General features: G+C 42.7%; 1 protein-coding gene across 4 annotated transcripts in view; it reads right to left on the reverse strand.

Moving 5' to 3' along the window:
- Positions 1-18,143, reverse strand: part of STK39 (serine/threonine kinase 39) — a 323,837-nt gene that overhangs the window by 281,264 nt on the left and 24,430 nt on the right. Inside the window, exon 1 of one of the 4 annotated variants that reach the window (XM_066346007.1) lies at positions 13,180-13,277. The exons of the other annotated variants lie outside the window; for them this stretch is intronic. Within the exon in view, the coding sequence (XP_066202104.1) occupies positions 13,180-13,186 (7 nt within the window). The 5' untranslated portion in view covers positions 13,187-13,277. Of the gene's footprint in view, positions 1-13,179; positions 13,278-18,143 lie in introns of those variants that run through there. 4 annotated transcript variants of the gene reach the window in all.

An 18,143-nucleotide genomic window follows, 5' to 3' on the forward strand; every position in this document is an offset into this window, starting at 1 on the left:
ATGAAGCTTCCTAAGAATCTGAGGCACTTCCTTCCACAGAAATCATGGACACAATAAATTCAAGTGCAAAGTCCCTGTTCACTCACAAGTGCCACTGCTCATTAGTACAGACACAGTCCCATTCACTTAGGTTCCCAACAACCCCATTTTATGCCTGAGAAAACTGAGGTCCAAGGTCATTCTTCATAAGTGGCAAAGATTTGTAACCAGGTCTCTGAATGGAAAAGTTTCCTTCCACGTGACTCCTTCTACTAAGCGGGAAAAGTAAATAAGCAATTTGTTTTGCCCTCCTACTGGTCATTTACATGGTCAGTCTTAAAGTGCCCCCCACACCCACAATTCCATCCAAGAATAATCACTTCTATCATATGCAGCAGTGGTCAAACTGCTAGAAAGCTGCCTCTGGACTGAGTAATTATAATTTAAGAGACATTATATATGAAAAGTTTTGAAAACACCTCGAGAGATTAAAAAAAGAGAAAGAGGCTATAAGAGAATACATTTTAAAAGTTAACTGAGAGCAGTTTCAGAGAATGTGATCATATGCAAAAGATGAGAAAACTGAGCACAAATTATTACCTCCACTTCAGACTGACTGAAGCATGAGGGACTTCAGTTAGATGTGCAGATGAACTTTTTGATAGAAAAGAGTATAATACTGGCTATATAAAGCCATCAATGGGAAGATTTTCAAGAAAAGCACCTTATATCTAGGACAGGATTTCTCAACCTCGGCACTACTGACATGTTGAGCCAGATAATCCTCTGTTGCAGGTCCTGTCCTGTGTGTTGCAGGCTGTTTAGCAGCATCCCTGGCCTCTACCTATAAGAGGCCAGCAGCATTCCCGCGCCCCTCCCCAGCTATAACAACCAAAGGTGTCTCCAGACACGACAAAAACCCGTAGGGTGGAGGGAGAAGAGGTCAAAATCTCCCTCAGCTGAGAACCACAGCTCTGAGTTAGAGGGGTATCTGTCTGAAAGAGGGAAGGAGGAGGTGGGGTGGGACAAAAACCAGATGTTCCATCCAAGTATCAAGGTCCTGGCCAACCCAGTCACTGAGAACTAAAACTGCCAGAGGGAAAACCGACGTACACCTGGATACCTGGAAACTGGACAGCCTGCCTGAGAGGCTCAAGGATGGACTGTCCTCAGGAGGAGATGGAGCCCAAAGAAGGGAAGAGGCCTCACTCTGCCTTGGGGGACCTGGTTGCAAAGCCAGGGCTCCAGAGAGCCCCGTCCCGAGGAAGGTGTTTTAGCCGAGGCTGACTTTATGAGAAAGCACACGTCAGAGCTGTCACCAATGTCAGAGTTGAGGCTTCCTATGGTTCACCATGGTGCTAACATGACACTGAGACGGAACACCCTGGAATGGGAGGCGTGGGAAGAGAAGCAGGGGGAAGACACAGAGCCGGCACTCTCTGAAGGGCCTGGGGACACTTGAAAGCACAGGAAAGGTTACACGGCTTGGAGAACCGACGTGTGTTCTTGAAAGGCTTGTGAAAGGCACCGCGTGCTCACAGAGAATAACTACAGGGAGTCTGGAGGGTTGAAGAGGGGCAGGCCACTTGTCAATCGGCATTTCAGTGCCTAAATACACAAGGCACTAACATGGGAACTGCACACAAAGCAAGGCCTCACACCTGGCCTTACCCCTTGGGAAACACTGCTTCGGGCAACTTCAGAGCAGGCACTGGAGAGATCCATGTCAGAAGTGTTTCCTGTGCCCTCCCAGGTTGTCCTGCACTGGCCCCTCAACATTCCGCAACCACCACGCAAGCCTGGAAGAGCCTGTCACTCAAACACCAGGAAATAACCTGTCTGCAGCAGAAACAAGAGAGAGGTTACAGAGTAGAGCAATAGTGCCTCAACCCCCGGCCCAGGGAACCCGAGGTGGAAGACAGCATGGAGGACAGGATCTAACTCCACAGGGCAGTTAGAGCCAACCGCCCCACCTGCAGGCTGGTGGAAACCAGGCTGGAGTGCTTCCTACCAACAAGTCAGTCCATGCTCACTGCTGACCAAGCATCAGGCTCTCAACAGCGCTGAGAACAAAGGAGAAGTATTAGCCCCTCTAAAGATTTCCCTTGTCCCCATGCTGGAGTCTGAATTAGGCACAAAAGCAGATGAGTGCAAAGGAAGTCAGTCTTCCTAGGCGTTCGTATGCTCCTCAGAGGCTAAGGATGCACACTCAGCTCCACGGCCAACTTAAAACCCCTGGATGTCCTTCCTCCCCCCAACCAACAAACTCCTCCTGCAAAGTGTTCTGGGCTCAGAGAACACAAACCCCCTCGCATATTGATATAAACCAAACACAATTATAAAGGTAAATTAGTTTAATTAAAAGTAACATACGACACTGAAATTCACTTTGAAATGCGGGGGGGGGGCAACAAGATAGGTCAATGGATGTATAAGGAGGGATGGGTAGATGGTAGAATATAGGTTGATCGACACTGCAAATTTCTTCCCACTTTGCTGCATGTTTGGAAATGATGCATAAGAAAGTGCTGAAAGCAAACTTTAAGTAACACTGAATTTATCTTTGAATAATATGCAAAGACAAGGAGAAAATTGATAATATATTAATAATAGCAGTAATAGGTTATAAACTAATTTTGTGAATATACAGTAAACACTAAAATATTGTTTTCTCTTTTAGAGATGGGATTATGGGTGACTTTTTCCTTCTTTGTGTTTTCCTACATTTTCCCATTTTTCTTCAATGAGTATGTATTGTTTTGTAATAAAAACTTACTTTATACCATTAAAGTTAAAAAAAAACCCTCTATAGCCAAATATAAATTACTTACTATTGAGAATTATATGGGCAATAATAAGTTTTACTGCAGTGGATCTTTTTACATATAGGTTCAACTGCTTTAGTAGCAAATTTTGGAAGAAGCAACTCAGAAGAGGACAATGCCATAAGGCCTACTCTTGACAATTAAGGCAAGAAAATGAGGACATGTGTTTCAGCAGCCAGTTCTTTTTAAGCAGATTTGCAAGACAAAGCCCCCAATTCATATCATTCTACCAGCTGCATACTATCCATATGGTGTACCACCAACACAGAGCACAATCCCTGACAACAATGTCCACATGGGGACTTCCTTTAGTCTCCACAAAAGCCCACCGCTGGCATGTCTACACCTGTTTCTCTGTCCCATGCATAGAGCACAATACCCACAAGCAAAAAGCTATGCCTGATGAGTCAAGTGTTGCAGCAGATATGGTATCAAGAATCCTGATTCCTTGGCTGACTTTGAGCAAATCATATGACCCCCTAACTGTAACAATGAGAGTGCTTGTCTCAGCATACTAAGCTGTCTCTACATTCTTGAACATTTTATACTGTTTCAAACCTATGAGACAGATACCCAGCATCACTCTTACTTCTGGGAGAAAATAAAGGATTGAAACAAACAAAAAACAGCAAGCATTTTCTCAAGGATATCTTTGGGGATTAGATGTTCAAAGATGATGACCAACCCAGGCAGGTAGTGAGGGGAGAGAGAACTCCCGCACCATCGCCAAGCTTCCCGAGATGCCCTTGGGCAGAGAGAAGCAAGAAGGCAACTGCACCCTTTCAGAGGAAAGGAACCAACTCCATAAACACAAGTTGGGTACAAAATACAAGCATAGCTCCAGGTAAATCCATCCACTTTGTGCAACTCCAACTTCAGGAGAGATTCATCTACTACCCCTCTGTTACCTTACCAGGTACGACTTCCCGGTCAGAACCAGTCCGAAAGTTGTGAGTCTTGCAAGCTGCTGAGCACAGAGAAATGAGAGCTACCTTCTCAGCTGTATAAATGACCACGGTCGTGTTAAGTTCACCTCTCAGTACTCATGAACTGCTCCTTTATGACAGTGATAATCTTTTACACCATTTGCATGGTTTTTTATCATTTCTTTTAATTTTCCTTTATTTTTGCATTAAAGCTTCAATTACATAACCAGTGAGAATCATATATATACTCTAACCAGAAAAGTAACAATACTATTTCAAGAGTGATTTTATTTACCAGCTTAGGAAAATTCACCCAAATAGGGAGACTACTTTATAAATATATTAGAGCCCTTTCCCCTTATATTGCATTTTGACAAAATTTAACCTTTAGTTGAGCATCTATTACTTTCCCCACGCAATGCAGCAAATAATAGCAATGAGTAACGGATACCCACTGCCCTGTGGGATGCTAAATTTCAGTACACAGTCTATGTATACGAAAACAATAACATAAATGTCAACGGAGCTGTAAAGTGCTTTGGCAGCTCAATGTAGTAAATCCTATCCACTGCCTGGTGAAACAATGAAGAAAAAGTTTTCATGAAAAAATTACTTAACATGTGCATAGAACTATGGGAAATGACAATAATACTAATCATAGCTAACATTAATTGAGCAACTCGAATGTACTAGGTACCGTGGTATTTTGCATACATTCCTAAATACTAAGAATCCCCTGAGGCAGCTATCTAGCCCCATGCTACAGATATAGACACCGAATCTTGAATCTTCGAGAGCAATTTGCCCAAAGTCAACAGCTGGTCACTGGATTAAGCTCCAAATACAGGTCTGCCTGCTCCCCAAGACCATAGAGGGCAGAATAAACGGGAAGAGTTGCTGAGAAGAGAGGAGAGGGGTGAGAAAAACAAGGTTAGAGACGAAGAACCAGAGCAGTAAGCACCCACAAAAAGTGGCTCATCGTTGGACCCAGTAGAGTGCTTCTCTGTAGATGCTCTGGGTATAGGGTTAGAAGTAGTATGGTTATACATTCCAATGTCAAGGTCAAGTAACAAACACCCTTGGAAAAAAGATATCAGAAGACCAGTGTCTTCATAATGTTTAATATGCACAAGAGCACATACAAACTCTCTCCTAATCCCACTGAGATTTTAAAAAATAATAATAATGATAATAAGCATTTTTACCAGTTTACCACCTAAGCTCTGGCTAAGACAATCTGTTGTCAACAAGATTTAAGGATCTGCTAACCTACAAGTTCACATCACCCTAAAATGATCAATCAATCAAAAGTGCAAGTACACTTTTGGAGGCAGACATGAAAATCAACAACAGGACCAGCAGACCTTCTGCACTTTCCTGAAAGCAGCAATAGCTATTCTCATACTTTGCTACAGCACCATACTGCCTGGGTCATGAAGGAAGCTATATGCAAAGACCTTCTCTAAGTGTACCCTTTCCCTTATAAATTCACTCCACCATTTCCTTTACTATAAATGACCTCTCTCACTTCTTCATCTCTAATTCAGTCTCTTCTCTGATATCCCCATCCTCAATCAGACATGTGGTAAACATAATCAGGGCTCACCAATTTCTCCTTCCTAAGCACAAAAGCACTGCATTACCTTGCAAAAGACAAGGCCATGCAAATAACCAGGCCAATGAAATGTGAGCAGTGATGAGTGACTCTTCATCACTGAGGAAGAGGAAAGCTCCCTGCAATGCCTCCCCCTCCTGCAGCCATCAGATGACAAAGCCACAGGAAAGAAGCACCCTGGATTTCTGAGTTTCTGCACGAAGGACAGCTGACCTGGAGCATCTCTCAGACTCATACGGGCTTAGAGAAAAAAATACATTTTTGTTGTGATAGGCTCCTATGATTTGGGGGTTGTATAAAGCCCATCCTGGCCCTGGCCGGTTGGCTCAGTGGTAGAGCATCGGCCCAGCGTGTGGAAGTCCCGGGTTCAATTCCCAGCCAGTGCACACAGGAGAAGCACCCATCTGCTTCTCCACCCCTCCCTCTCTCCCTCTCCTTCCTCTCTCTCTCTTCCCCTCCCACAGCCAAGGCTCCACTGGAGCAAAGTTGGCCCGGGTGCTGAGGACGGCTCCTTGGCCTCTGCCTCAGGTCCTAGAATGACGTCGGTTGCAACAGAGCAACACCCCAAGATGGGCAGAGCATCACCCCCTGGTGGGCATGCCGGGTGGATCCCGGTCTGGTGCATGCGGGTGTCTATCTCTTCCTCCCTGCTTCTCACTTCAGAAAAATAAATAAATAAAATAAAGCCCAGCCTCCCCTAACTAACGGAACAAGATTGATGGACATGCCAAGGGTACCAAAAATCCATCTAAAATCAAACTATCCACTTACTTCCACCTAAATCCAGAGAAGCCTATCAACCCTCTACTCCAGGAACCCCGGAACCTTAGGCTCTGCCCCGCTCCTTTGTAGACCCAGCCTGGACGAAGAAAGCACACAGAGCAGTTTGATAAATTTTTATTGATGGTCTTAAGCAAAAGTCAAGAGAATTTACAGTTAGACTTTAAAAAAAATAATGGAAATTATCAAGAGACCACCTAAAACACTTATTGGGGGAGATGGGAGGAAGTTCAACCATGAAGCTGAAATTGAATGTCTACTCTTAGATATACCACTGAATCTTTTCTCTTACCATACGATAATGTACCGTATTTTTCACTCCATAAGACATACCTGACCATAAGACGGACCTAGGGTTTTAAGGAGGAAAATTAAAAAAAAAAAATCTGAACCAAATAGTGTGTTAAAATATTTAATAAAATACTGTATTTTTCACTCCACAAAACACACTGGCATTTTCCCCTCCAGTTTTTTTTGGGGAAAAGTACGTCTTATGGAGCGAAAAATACGGTAATTAAAACAGTATCGGCCCTGGCCGGTTGGCTCAGCGGTAGAGCGTCGGCCTGGTGTGCGGGTGACCCGGGTTCGATTCCTGGCCAGGGCACATAGGAGAAGCGCCCATTTGCTTCTCCACTCCCCCCTCCTTCCTCTCTGTCTCTCTCTTCCCCTCCCGCAGGCAAAGCTCCATTGGAGCAAAGATGGCCCGGGCGCTGGGGATGGCTCCTTGGCCTCTGCCCCAGGCGCTAGAGTGGCTCTGGTCACGGCAGAGCGACGCCCCGGAGGGGCAGAGCATCGCCCCCTGGTGGGCAGAGCGTAGCACCTGGTGGGCATGCCGGGTGGATCCCAGTGGGGCGCATGCGGGAGGCTGACTGTCTCTCCCCGTTTCCAGCTTCAGAAAAATACAAAAAAAAACCCAAAACAAACAAACAAACAAAAAACCCAGTATCAATTTCCACACAGGCTGCAAGGACGTGCGAACTCTATAGACATCAGAAAAAAATAAAATAGGCATATGCATATATTGTTAAGGGTCATATTGCGACTGCTCAGAATGTACTGGAAACTGACACTCCTTACAAATAGCACCTGCAGTTGTAAAAATTAAAAGTCTAAACCCACAGAATTGTAATGCAAATATAAAAAATTCACTTCACAAGTCATTTAGCACCATTTTTCCTACACCTTCCTGAAAGAGGCCCACACAGGCAGAGCCAGAGAATAGTTATGAAAGAAAATGTATGTGTGGTTTCATAAAAAAACAACATTCTAGCTTACAAGTGTTGTGAATTTCATTACCACTTTTCAGATCACACAAGCTGCACAGAAACATCAAGACAAACATTCCCATTTGTTTATCTACCAGTTAGCAAACTGTCACCCTTTGAATAATGGATCGAAAATCTGCACTTGGAAAAACCTTTAATATCCCTTTTGTTTTCTTTTTATCTAAAAAAAATCTACACAAAATTATATACAATTTAATTATTATTTCACTCATCTTTCTCTGAAATAAAGCAGAAATGCGCTCACCAAAATTTCAATCTTGAGCAAGTATTACATAGTTTAAAAAGAAAGGGTAATTAATTAGCCCATTTTTCTCTATGGTAATCTAAACACACCCAACAAACTGAAACTCAGTCCTCTCAACCCAACTTAAAAGTCTTGTACCTTTAATATTCTAGGGCAAAAGATTAGCAAGTAGCTATAAATCCAGACAGTTAAAAGGTTTTAACTTAGATTCAGCCAAAAGGCAAACTATGAAAAACCTACCTATTTCATCTCAAGAGTGTCACTCAATGTGGCAGTATTGCTCAACCTCCCTGCTCAAGAACAAGTATGCACTTAAAGTCACTATCTTTTATTTCAATCAAATGAGTCCAGAGGAAGTAGTATAAATTATTTATTGGTTAGCACACATCCATTCGGTACTTATCACATGTGTGCAACTGTTTTTAAGAGTCATTTCTGTTCTGCAGTTTACACAGAGTTCACCAACCCTGGGAACAACAAATAAACCGGAAGCTCTGCCTTCTCAACTGTGCTTTTGTGCCTTTTACCTGCAAACCAGTGAATTCCCAGACCTCATCTGTGGTAGGAAACACCAGTCTTAGAGATGTGACTTTATATTTGCATCTGCCTTCCAATTTACCTTTATTTTTCTTTTACTTAGTTCTAAGTAGCAAACACATGTCTACTTCATAAAGCATGATCAACATCCTGTCTTCTGTCTCCAAGTAGCACATCAGAGGAAACCTATTATCACTGGGCTGGAATGAAAAAGAACCTATCAGAGCAGCTGGGTGCACACGCCTCCTCTTTCAGCACAACGCATTCATGTAAATACCCCTATTCTTAGGTCTGAAAGTAAAATTCAGACACAAACATTCACTGGTTCCGTTACAAACCAAATCATGCAGCATCATCAGGGTGTAATGAAAGTGACCGGACCAGAGACTATACCGAGGTCCATGTAGAAAACTACCCTGCTCTATCACCATTATTTAAAAAGTTCTTTATTGTTACTCATTTGGGCTCCATAAAAAAGAATGAGGCATCTTAGTTGAAACTAAACTCCAAACGAAACCTGAATGGTACCTTTAAAAAGTATCACTTCAGCCCTGGCAGGGTAGTTCAGTTGGTTAGAACGTCATCTCAATACGCCAAGGTTGCAGGTTCGATCTGCAGTCGGGGCACACACAAAAATCAATCAATGGATGAATAAACGGAACAAATCAGTGTTCCTTTCTCTCTCTCTCTCTTCCTTCCTCCCTTCCTCTCTCACTAAAATCAATAAAATTTTTAATAAGTATCACGTCAGTCTACAAGAATCTTCATTTCTCTCACTTTAGAAGAGATGAAAAGGAGACTTGAGTCCTGACTTAACAACCACACACACTCATTTTTACAGAGAAGCGCTTGGCAAAGATTACCTTAATACCTTGTGCTCAGTAAACAGACCAAACTAATGCCTTCATTCAGTTAAGTGTTTGCATAAGGAAGTTACTGAAACTCACTGTTCTTGAGAATGTTTCCTCCCCATCTCACCTGCAGGAAAGCGGCACCCACTTCCTCCCCAGCCCTGGTTTGAAACCAATGAGGCCTCCGGAAAGCAGTCTTCTGCTTCGGCCCACCTCTCCAGCACCACATCTCCACAGCAAACTTGGCTAGCTCTCCTGACCCTGTACCACTGGGAATATCACTTAACCTCTCTGAGCCACTCAATATGTGAAGGACCTGAATTAAATGTCTAAAGAGGGCTTACAGGTATTCCTAGGATAACTGTTCAGAGCATGCCTCAAAAAGCACCGAGCTGCAAGAAAACCCATCCTGCGTGTCGTGACTCGTCAACACATGCATTCACAACTTCACATGTGTTCACAGAAGAAAACTGAAAACTTCAGATAAAGGTCATCTTTCCAGACCTTTTTTAAACAGCAAGTTATAATGACAAGTTACACACAAAGACATTCTCCTTATAATATATCAGATCATGACCAATCAGGTTCAAGTAACCATTGACCATCATCTCCCTCCCGGTCCCCTGCCACGTGTCCCAGTGTTGCCAGTTTGGTGTATACCCTTCTGGTCCTTTTTCTAGGCATTTATACACGTATCTCTGAAACCACACAAAACATATAGGATTGTAGACTCCAGCACAATCATTCTGGAGAAGACTCTGCCTCTGTGACTTCTTAGTCACAAGTACATATAGTTTTAAGTACAGGAAACAAGTTTATTCTTATATTATTACTTATTAATTATTGTATTATTTATTTGTATTACAACTGTAAACCTACTTGTGACTTCCCTGTATACCCTTCTCATGATCCACTTATCCTGTTCCTGGATACATATCCCAACGACTCCTCCCACAGGTCCACGGGGGCGTGTACAAGGATGTTCCCTTGTACATGGGGCCAGAGGAAGACATAAGGAAATTCATGGTAGGAACCAATGGTAGGCAAACACAACAAGGTAAACAAATTAATCATAAGAACATAGGGCTGAATTTTAAAAGCAAGAAATAGAGCTAGGGCACAAAGCCTCTTATATAAATTTAAAACATAAGTAAATCTCCTCATCTGCTATAATAACCACACATACCTCACATGATTCCTATGAAATGGTATAAAACACTAAAAATAGTCCTTGTCACATTTTAATGAGCACTTAGTAAATACTATTGTTAGATTTTAAAAAATGTTCACAATATATTATAAACCTTCTATTACAAAACTTCACAGTACCATCCTTTCCTTAAAGGGCTTTCTTTTCCCTTACTTAAAAAATAATGTATAAAAGAGATTGGAAAGCTATGTTAAAAATATTTACAGTGCCCTGGCCGGTTGGCTCAGCGGTAGAGCGTCGGCCTAGCGTGCGGAGGACCCGGGTTCGATTCCCGGCCAGGGCACACAGGAGAAGCGCCCATTTGCTTCTCCACCCCTCTGCCGCGCTTTCCTCTCTGTCTCTCTCTTCCCCTCCCGCAGCCAAGGCTCCACTGGAGCAAAGATGGCCCGGGCGCTGGGGATGGCTCTGTGGCCTCTGCCTCAGGCGCTAGAGTGGCTCTGGTCGCAACATGGCGACGCCCAGGATGGGCAGAGCATCGCCCCCTGGTGGGCAGAGCGTCGCCCCATGGTGGGCGTGCCGGGTGGATCCCGGTCGGGCGCATGCGGGAGTCTGTCTAACTGTCTCTCCCCGTTTCCAGCTTCAGAAAAATGAAAAAAAAAAAAAAAAAAAAAAATATTTACAGTAACCACCTCAGAGGGAAATCGTGTGTGTTCTAGCTTATTCTCCTTGTTCGGCCGTATTTCTAGAATGAAAAAATATTGCTTTAGAAATTTCTTTGGTCTTTAGTATTCCTTTCATAATTCATAACAAAAAATACGCAATTTAAAAAAATATGTATTTCTTGACCAAAAAAAAAAGAGAGAAACATCCACAAAATCTATCAATGAGGGAAAACAATTCAATTATGGTACATGCAGGGAACAGAATACTCCATAGCCACTTTTTGTCAGAGTGGGAAAATAGCATACTGCTGTGTGAGAGAAAGCAAGCTCTGACAATGCACATGGAAGTGACCTGGGAGGCGGTAGACTACGTGGTCAGCAGCCTGGTCTGTGCAGCCAGCCCCCGCTCAGAAGCTGTGCAACGGGAGCAAACCACTCAGACCCCCTGAGCCTCAGTCCTCACCTACAGAACGAGGGTGACGACAGTGCCCCCTCATGGGGTTGCTGTAAATAAATGTGAAAGCTGCAAAAGACAGTAAAACCTATGCATAAGCTTCTCTAAAAAAACGTGTTTTATTTATGTAAATTAGCCTCAATGAACTTGATTTTAAAATACACACACACACACACACACACACACACAAGGTCACATATTGTATAATTCCATTTATATGAAATATCCAGAACGGGTAAATCCTTAGAAACAGAAAGCAGACTGATGGCTGCCAGAGGCTGGAGAAAAGGGAGACCAGAGAGTAATTCCTGAAGAAGCCCCGGGTTTTATTTTAGAGTGATAGAAGTTTTGGAACTAGATAAAGGTGGTAGTTGCATAACACTATGAATGTACTCAATGCTATCTTGCTTAAAAAGGGTTAATTTTATGTTATATGAATCACATCTCAAGAAAAAACATGCAAAACAACAAGTATTTTACAAGAATAAATACAAATTATAGGGTAAACACAAACATTCACAAAGAATAAAAGGGGGGAAAGAATGAGTAAGGGGAACAGGCATAAATGAAAGCCAAGAAACCATGTGACAGAGCATAATTCTGAGAAAACCCCTGCCCAGCCTGCTGATGACAGAGTGCCATGTGACACAGGAAGGTGAACCCTCAACACCTGGGGGCCAAACACTGTACTGGATTGCTGCCTTTTTTTTTTTTTTAAAGAAATGATATTCTCACCCTGGCCAGTTAGCTCAATCGGTTAGATCAACGTCTCAAAATTACAAGGTCGCAGGTTCAATCCCCAGTCAGGGCACAAATGGGAAGCAAACAATGAATGAACGACTGAGTGGTACAACAAAAAAATGCTTCCTTTCTCCCTTCCTCTCTGTCTCTCTAAAAATCAATCAATAAATAAAAAATTAAGCCCTGGCCAGATAGCTCAGTTGGTTGGAGCATTGACCTGAAGCACAGAGGTTGCCGGTTCAATCCCCGGTCAGAGCACATACAGGAACAAATTGATGATCCTGTCTCTGTCTCTGTCTCTCTCTCCTTCTCCCTGCCTCTCTCTGAAAGAATTTTAAAAAATAAAAAATAAGTAAATGATATTCTCTTGTATGCTACTGCTGTTTCTACCCACTGGCATGTATCTTGGAACTCTCAATAGTATATACCATCCTTTATCATTTTGAAGTTCTAGGCTGGTACGAAGATCCACACATTTTCAACTTCATTTATTTGATCATAATTAATATGCCAATTACTGAAAGTTTCATAACAAAGTATCAAATATGCTATGCAACTGCCTATGCCAAAATCAAACCCTATTCTGAAATAATTGTGGTTCTAAGAGCTATTTTATATGCATCCTTCCAAACTCCTCCCCAACTGTACTGCTTCCACCAAACAGCCAAAGAGTGCATTTAAACCCCTTCCATGTCCACAACCACCAAACTGAAGTTGTTTTAATTTGATTTTACAGAGGAGGAAAAATTTTTAAAAAGGTTAGCTGTATAGGAGTTCATTGTATGATGCTTCGCCCCAAGATGGCCCTTCCCTAAGTGCAGTGACCGCCTGGCCTGGCTGTCTGGTATTAAGTTTAAAGGCCTGGACTTAGTTCAGAGGATACACTCAGTGTCAGTAATGAGTCCATGAAGTTCGCCCTGGAGCTTCTGGCTCCTCCAAGAACCATGCCAAAAACACTCTCTAGATCTATTTTCCAAACTCCAAACACCAATGTATCACCTGCCCAATTACAGTGTATCTAATAGAGTTCTCTGGGATTTTGTTCTCATCAAAATAAACTCAAAGACTGCCCTTTTTCATAATTAGACACGAATATCAGCTGCCTCAAGGTGACACAGGAGAGACAAACCTGACATTTGTGAAGAAACAGCCACTGGAAAGAATCACACAGGGCAAACAGACACACAAGGAAACGTTGCCTTCTGGGCTAAGGAAAGACAGACATTTCAGAAATCTAAAATAAGCCTTTTATCAGAGCTGGGGTAAAAGGTCATCCCCGTGGTACTAGGGTGGAGGACAGAGGCACCTCTCAGACGCACTGCACCCCGCTCTCATAGGACCTGCCAGAGAGGAGGGTCTGTCCCTGTGCCAAGGGCGATCTGGCATCTCTAAGGACTGGGCAGTTATGCAATCAAATTATTTTTCTGCATAGCATCCGTCCCACAGGGCATTTCAATAAGCCTGACAAAGGGAGTCATTCATAGACTTGATAAAAGCAAAGTAAGGAGAAACTTTGCAACATGGAGGAAAGAAGGGAAATAAACAGTGAGATACGGAAAGGGCTCCCAACCCCTTCCCTCCCAGGCTTCCACCTCCCCACCCAATCCACAGGGCAGGGCCAACAGGGCGCAAGGTGACCAACGAAAGGTGCAAGGGAGCTGTGAACAAAATCAAAGCGTGACGGAGGAAAGGCTCCGTCCCCCAGAGCCTGTATGTCCTCACTATTCGCAAACAGCAAAATGATCTTCTGTCAAGCAACCCGGGACTGAGTTTCTGTTTGTTTTTTATTTTCTTGAGGCCAACTGTTTATTCTACTTGTTAAATAATAAACACAAGTCACCAAATATTTTCCTAATTTATGACTTACCAGTCTAATTTATTTTGACAGAAGTGTGCACCAAGGGACAAGTAGTGTTTGGCTGTTGAAAAACTCCCTTGGAGTTCCTCCAAGAAATTCCTGGGTCAGGGCTGTCCATCCAGAAGGGGCTAAATGTCATTTTTAAGGGAAGTGAATTATCTAATATAGTAGCAAATCACCATTTTTAGCTTGAGCAAATCTTACAGAAATCCACGCCTTTCAGCAATGAAACGCTGTTATAAGCCAACGCTGTTCTATGTTCAGAGGAAGACATACCCATGTGCTTTCAACCTTCTAAAATCGAAGCTCACTCCACGAGGGCCCCCTTATCCAGAGCTGATCCCAAGAACAGGCGAGGACTTAGATCTGCCATGGAGGTCTCTGTCATGCCTGCATCAGGCGCTCCCCAGCCTGGTGACTACCTGCTCAACCTGCCCCTGCTCAGCACAGGGCACTTTTCCCCAGCCATGTCTGAGGACAAAACTCTTTAAAAAGTCAGCCCAGCCTGACCAGGCAGTGGTACAGTGGATAGAGCATCAGACTGGGATGCCGAGGACCCAGGTTCGAGACCCCAAGGTCGCCAGCTTGAGCATGGGCTCATCTGGTTTGAGCAAAAGCTCACCAGCTTGGACCCAAGGTCACTGGCTCCAGCAAGGGGTTACTTGGTCTGCTGAAGGCCTGTGGTCAAGGCACATATGAGAGAGTAATCAATGAACAACTAAGGTGTCGCAATGTGCAATGAAAAACTAATAATTGATGCTTCCCATCTCTCTCCGTTCCTGTCTGTCTGTCCCTGTCTATCCTTCTCTCTGACTCTCTGTCTCTGAAAAAAAAATAAAAAATAAAAATAAATTAAAAGTCAGCCCAGGCACCAGGGCAGATGTGCTGTGTCGGCGAAGGAGACTTCTCTTAGGCCTGTGCTGTATTGCCACAAGACATTTTCTTATGAATCTGGACAAACTCCCAAAACCCAAATAAGTGATGAAGCATTTCACTGCAGCCCTGCTGGAATCTTTCAAAGCATCCCGCTCTCCCACGTTAGCTAAGAACATTCAAGGGGCCTGGCAAGTAAATGTGTCGTAATTCCTTAAGTCACACAGGGAATTCAGTCCATTGTAGATCTACCTAGTTCAGTTTCCTATTGACCTTCATTATCAGAGAAGGCGATTCATATAGAAGATACAGACATGTAGATATAGATCTTAAAGCCAGCCCTGGAAACTAATGTGTTCTATTTAAAAATATATATTTTTTAAAGCATAAGTACTGACTTCAAGGTCAAGTTCACATTAGTATCAAGATTTAGATAGAAATAACTTACTATCTTTCCCCATGTATAAGACTCACCTTTTTTCAAAAAATTTGGGGTCTAAAAATTGGGTGTGTTTTATACAGTGGTTGTAGTTTTTTTACTTGCATTTCCCGCTTTTTTGCGCAGATGAGCAGTTGTATGAATTTTACGATGAATAAAACTTGAGTTCAATAACTTCATGTAACACATTTTTTCCCCCAATTTCGGGCCCCAAAATTAAGGCGTGTTTTATACATGGGAGCGTCTTACACATGGGGAAATACAGTACTAACAGCAAATCACTTACACTTTCACTACTTTGAAAATACTAGAATATATAAGGATCACATAAACATCTTATAATATAGCATCATCACTAAGGAGGCAAAAATGGAAGTTACAGGTACGGCTCCTGCTGCTGGGAACACTGAGGATTCCGCCAGTCCTGTGTCTGCCCAGCAAAGCACTTCTCTCCCGAGCCCTCAGCACCACTGCTGTCACGCACTGAGCCCCACAGACAGCAGAGGTTTTGTTTCGTTTTCATAGAGGGTTCTGGGGCCTGCCCAGGGTATCCAGTTTAGGCAAGTAACTTGTACAGACCCACAAAAACTGATAAAAGTCCCGAAACAATGTCTCGGGAGAGCTCACTTTCACAGTGCCTTCGTGTGTCACCTCTTCCAGGCAGCTGACTACACAAAGCCTTACCAGCAAAAGTAGCGTCTGTGGCGGTTCACTTGGGCCTTGGTGGCCCAAACGTCTCTCTTTATGTTCAGTAAGTGGAAAGAAAGAGAAGTCTCAGATGATTTATCTGTTCAGATACTTTCCATATATACTGAACTCTCAGTGTGTTGGTCAGCTGCCTGGAGAGCACAGGTTAAGTCATGACTAAGGCGCCTTCCTTGCACCCAGTGTTGGTCGCACAGGCCAGTGCCCGGCAATCCCCTTCCTCCGGAGAGGGAGGCTTTCCTTCAGCTTCTTTCACCTCCCTCCTATCGGAGGGTTGTTTGTAAGTCTCCTGTTCTCCACTGTCCAAACCCAATGCCACTCAGACACTTCTATCTAATCTCTCCAACTGCTCTGTAGCAAGCACTCCTCTCTCAGTGGGGAGAAAAAAAAACCTTTGGTCTTTCCATTGCTTTCCTAGCAACCCCAGTGTTGTCTAACATGAACCCAGGCTTAGGAACAGAAAATAAAGTTTCCTGAACCTATTTTTCTTGCTGACATCGAGTTCTGATAACTACATACTGCTAACTTTGATTCACTAGCTACTCTAAACTGTACAGTGTGAACCTTTATTTGCTTATCTTACTGTGGAAACAGAACGGCACACTATGGAGCATTCATGCAGAAAAGAAATGGAGAGTCACCTTGTGTATCTGAATAATCATGACAATAAATTTCAATGTGAGAAAATGTATGAAATGAAAAGAAATGCCGCGATGAGCAACTCCAGTAACCGGCAAACAAAGCACTCTGACAGCGATGCAGCGCCTGTGTCCACCACGGGGTTTCCGGTGAGCGAGGACCACTCTGGGCTCTGCGCGGTAATGGTGAAGCAGGTGTGTTTTCAAGGACAGAAACTGAGTCAGACCCTGGCAATGTTTTTTTTAATCTCAGGCTTTGGCTTCCTCATTGGCTTTTTGCGAGCATTAAATGAGACATGCATATAAAGCACTGGACAGAGCAGCTGTTAACACAGCACCAACGAAGTATAAGAGTTAATGAGCAACACAAATACAACGCTGTTCCCGCAATGACGAAACACACAGGCAATGCCACAGAAACATCAAAATCAACAGTAAGACATTTCAACTGGATCAAGAAAAACAGTCCATAAAATGAAAGCCAGTATTTCTAAGGAAAGTTCTGGTTCTGTATTGTTCTCCTCTAAATGCTTTAGTTTCTTTTGGATGAAAAGAAAACACAAAACTTTTTATTTAAATTGTCAAAGATAATATAATTGTACATGTGTGCAACTGAGGAGATTAAAGAGTAAGATTATACACCCTGACTCACTGCCAATTAAAGTGCCTCCAATTAAATCCAGGCTGTACTGATGGAGGGGTTTTATTTCATAGTGGGCCACCTGATATACAGAAAAATATTTTTCCAGTAAAAGGCAAAAATCTTTGACATCGAATTCTGATCTGGAAGACAGAGTCAGAAATAATTCTTCTTTTTGTTTCCCAAGTCCATTTCTTTTGTACTGAAATTATTTGTTAACTTGGTTAATCATAGTGAACTGTTCATTTCTACACAGGGAGACATGTGAACAGGATAAGGGGAAGTAAAAAATTCCACTACAACCAGGATACCTTTGTTCTTGATAAAATTCACATCCTGTGGTCATTTGTTGAGTTCTCAGAACAATGGCAAATTTAGTTTCTGAGAAAACAAAAAACCATTGTTCCTTTTCATTATTTCTCTTCCTTGTTGGAAGTTTAAACACTGATTGTCTCAGAGTCCGCGGTTTACGTACTATATAAGATAAAAGCATGACGTTAATACATGCACATCAAAAAGCCAGACATATCTATACATATACACATGCTTATGTACACAGGGTGGGCCAAAAATAGGTTACACAGTTGTTCATATGAGAAATAATAATTAATAAATAATAACACAAGAATAAACCCATGTTTCATGTACTCACAACTATAAACCTACTTTTGCCCCACCTTGTATATTTAACTAATACTAGCATTTAATCCACATTTGTATAGACAGTACTAAACCACAGAAATTGTTTTTATGCAGAGAATTACCAAGATTGATCAAAATATCAGTCCTGTCTATCTACAATTCTGTCCTGGAACAAACGTCACAGAACACAGCAGGCGGCAGGAATTTCACAAATTGGATTTGAAATTCCTTCCTTTAGGATCCTGACAATATGTGATTGCTGTTGATGAAAAAGAGGACTGCCTGACCGGCAGTGGTA

This window comes from Saccopteryx leptura, chromosome 7 (assembly GCF_036850995.1).
Source record: "Saccopteryx leptura isolate mSacLep1 chromosome 7, mSacLep1_pri_phased_curated, whole genome shotgun sequence".
Taxonomy (NCBI): domain Eukaryota; kingdom Metazoa; phylum Chordata; class Mammalia; order Chiroptera; family Emballonuridae; genus Saccopteryx; species Saccopteryx leptura.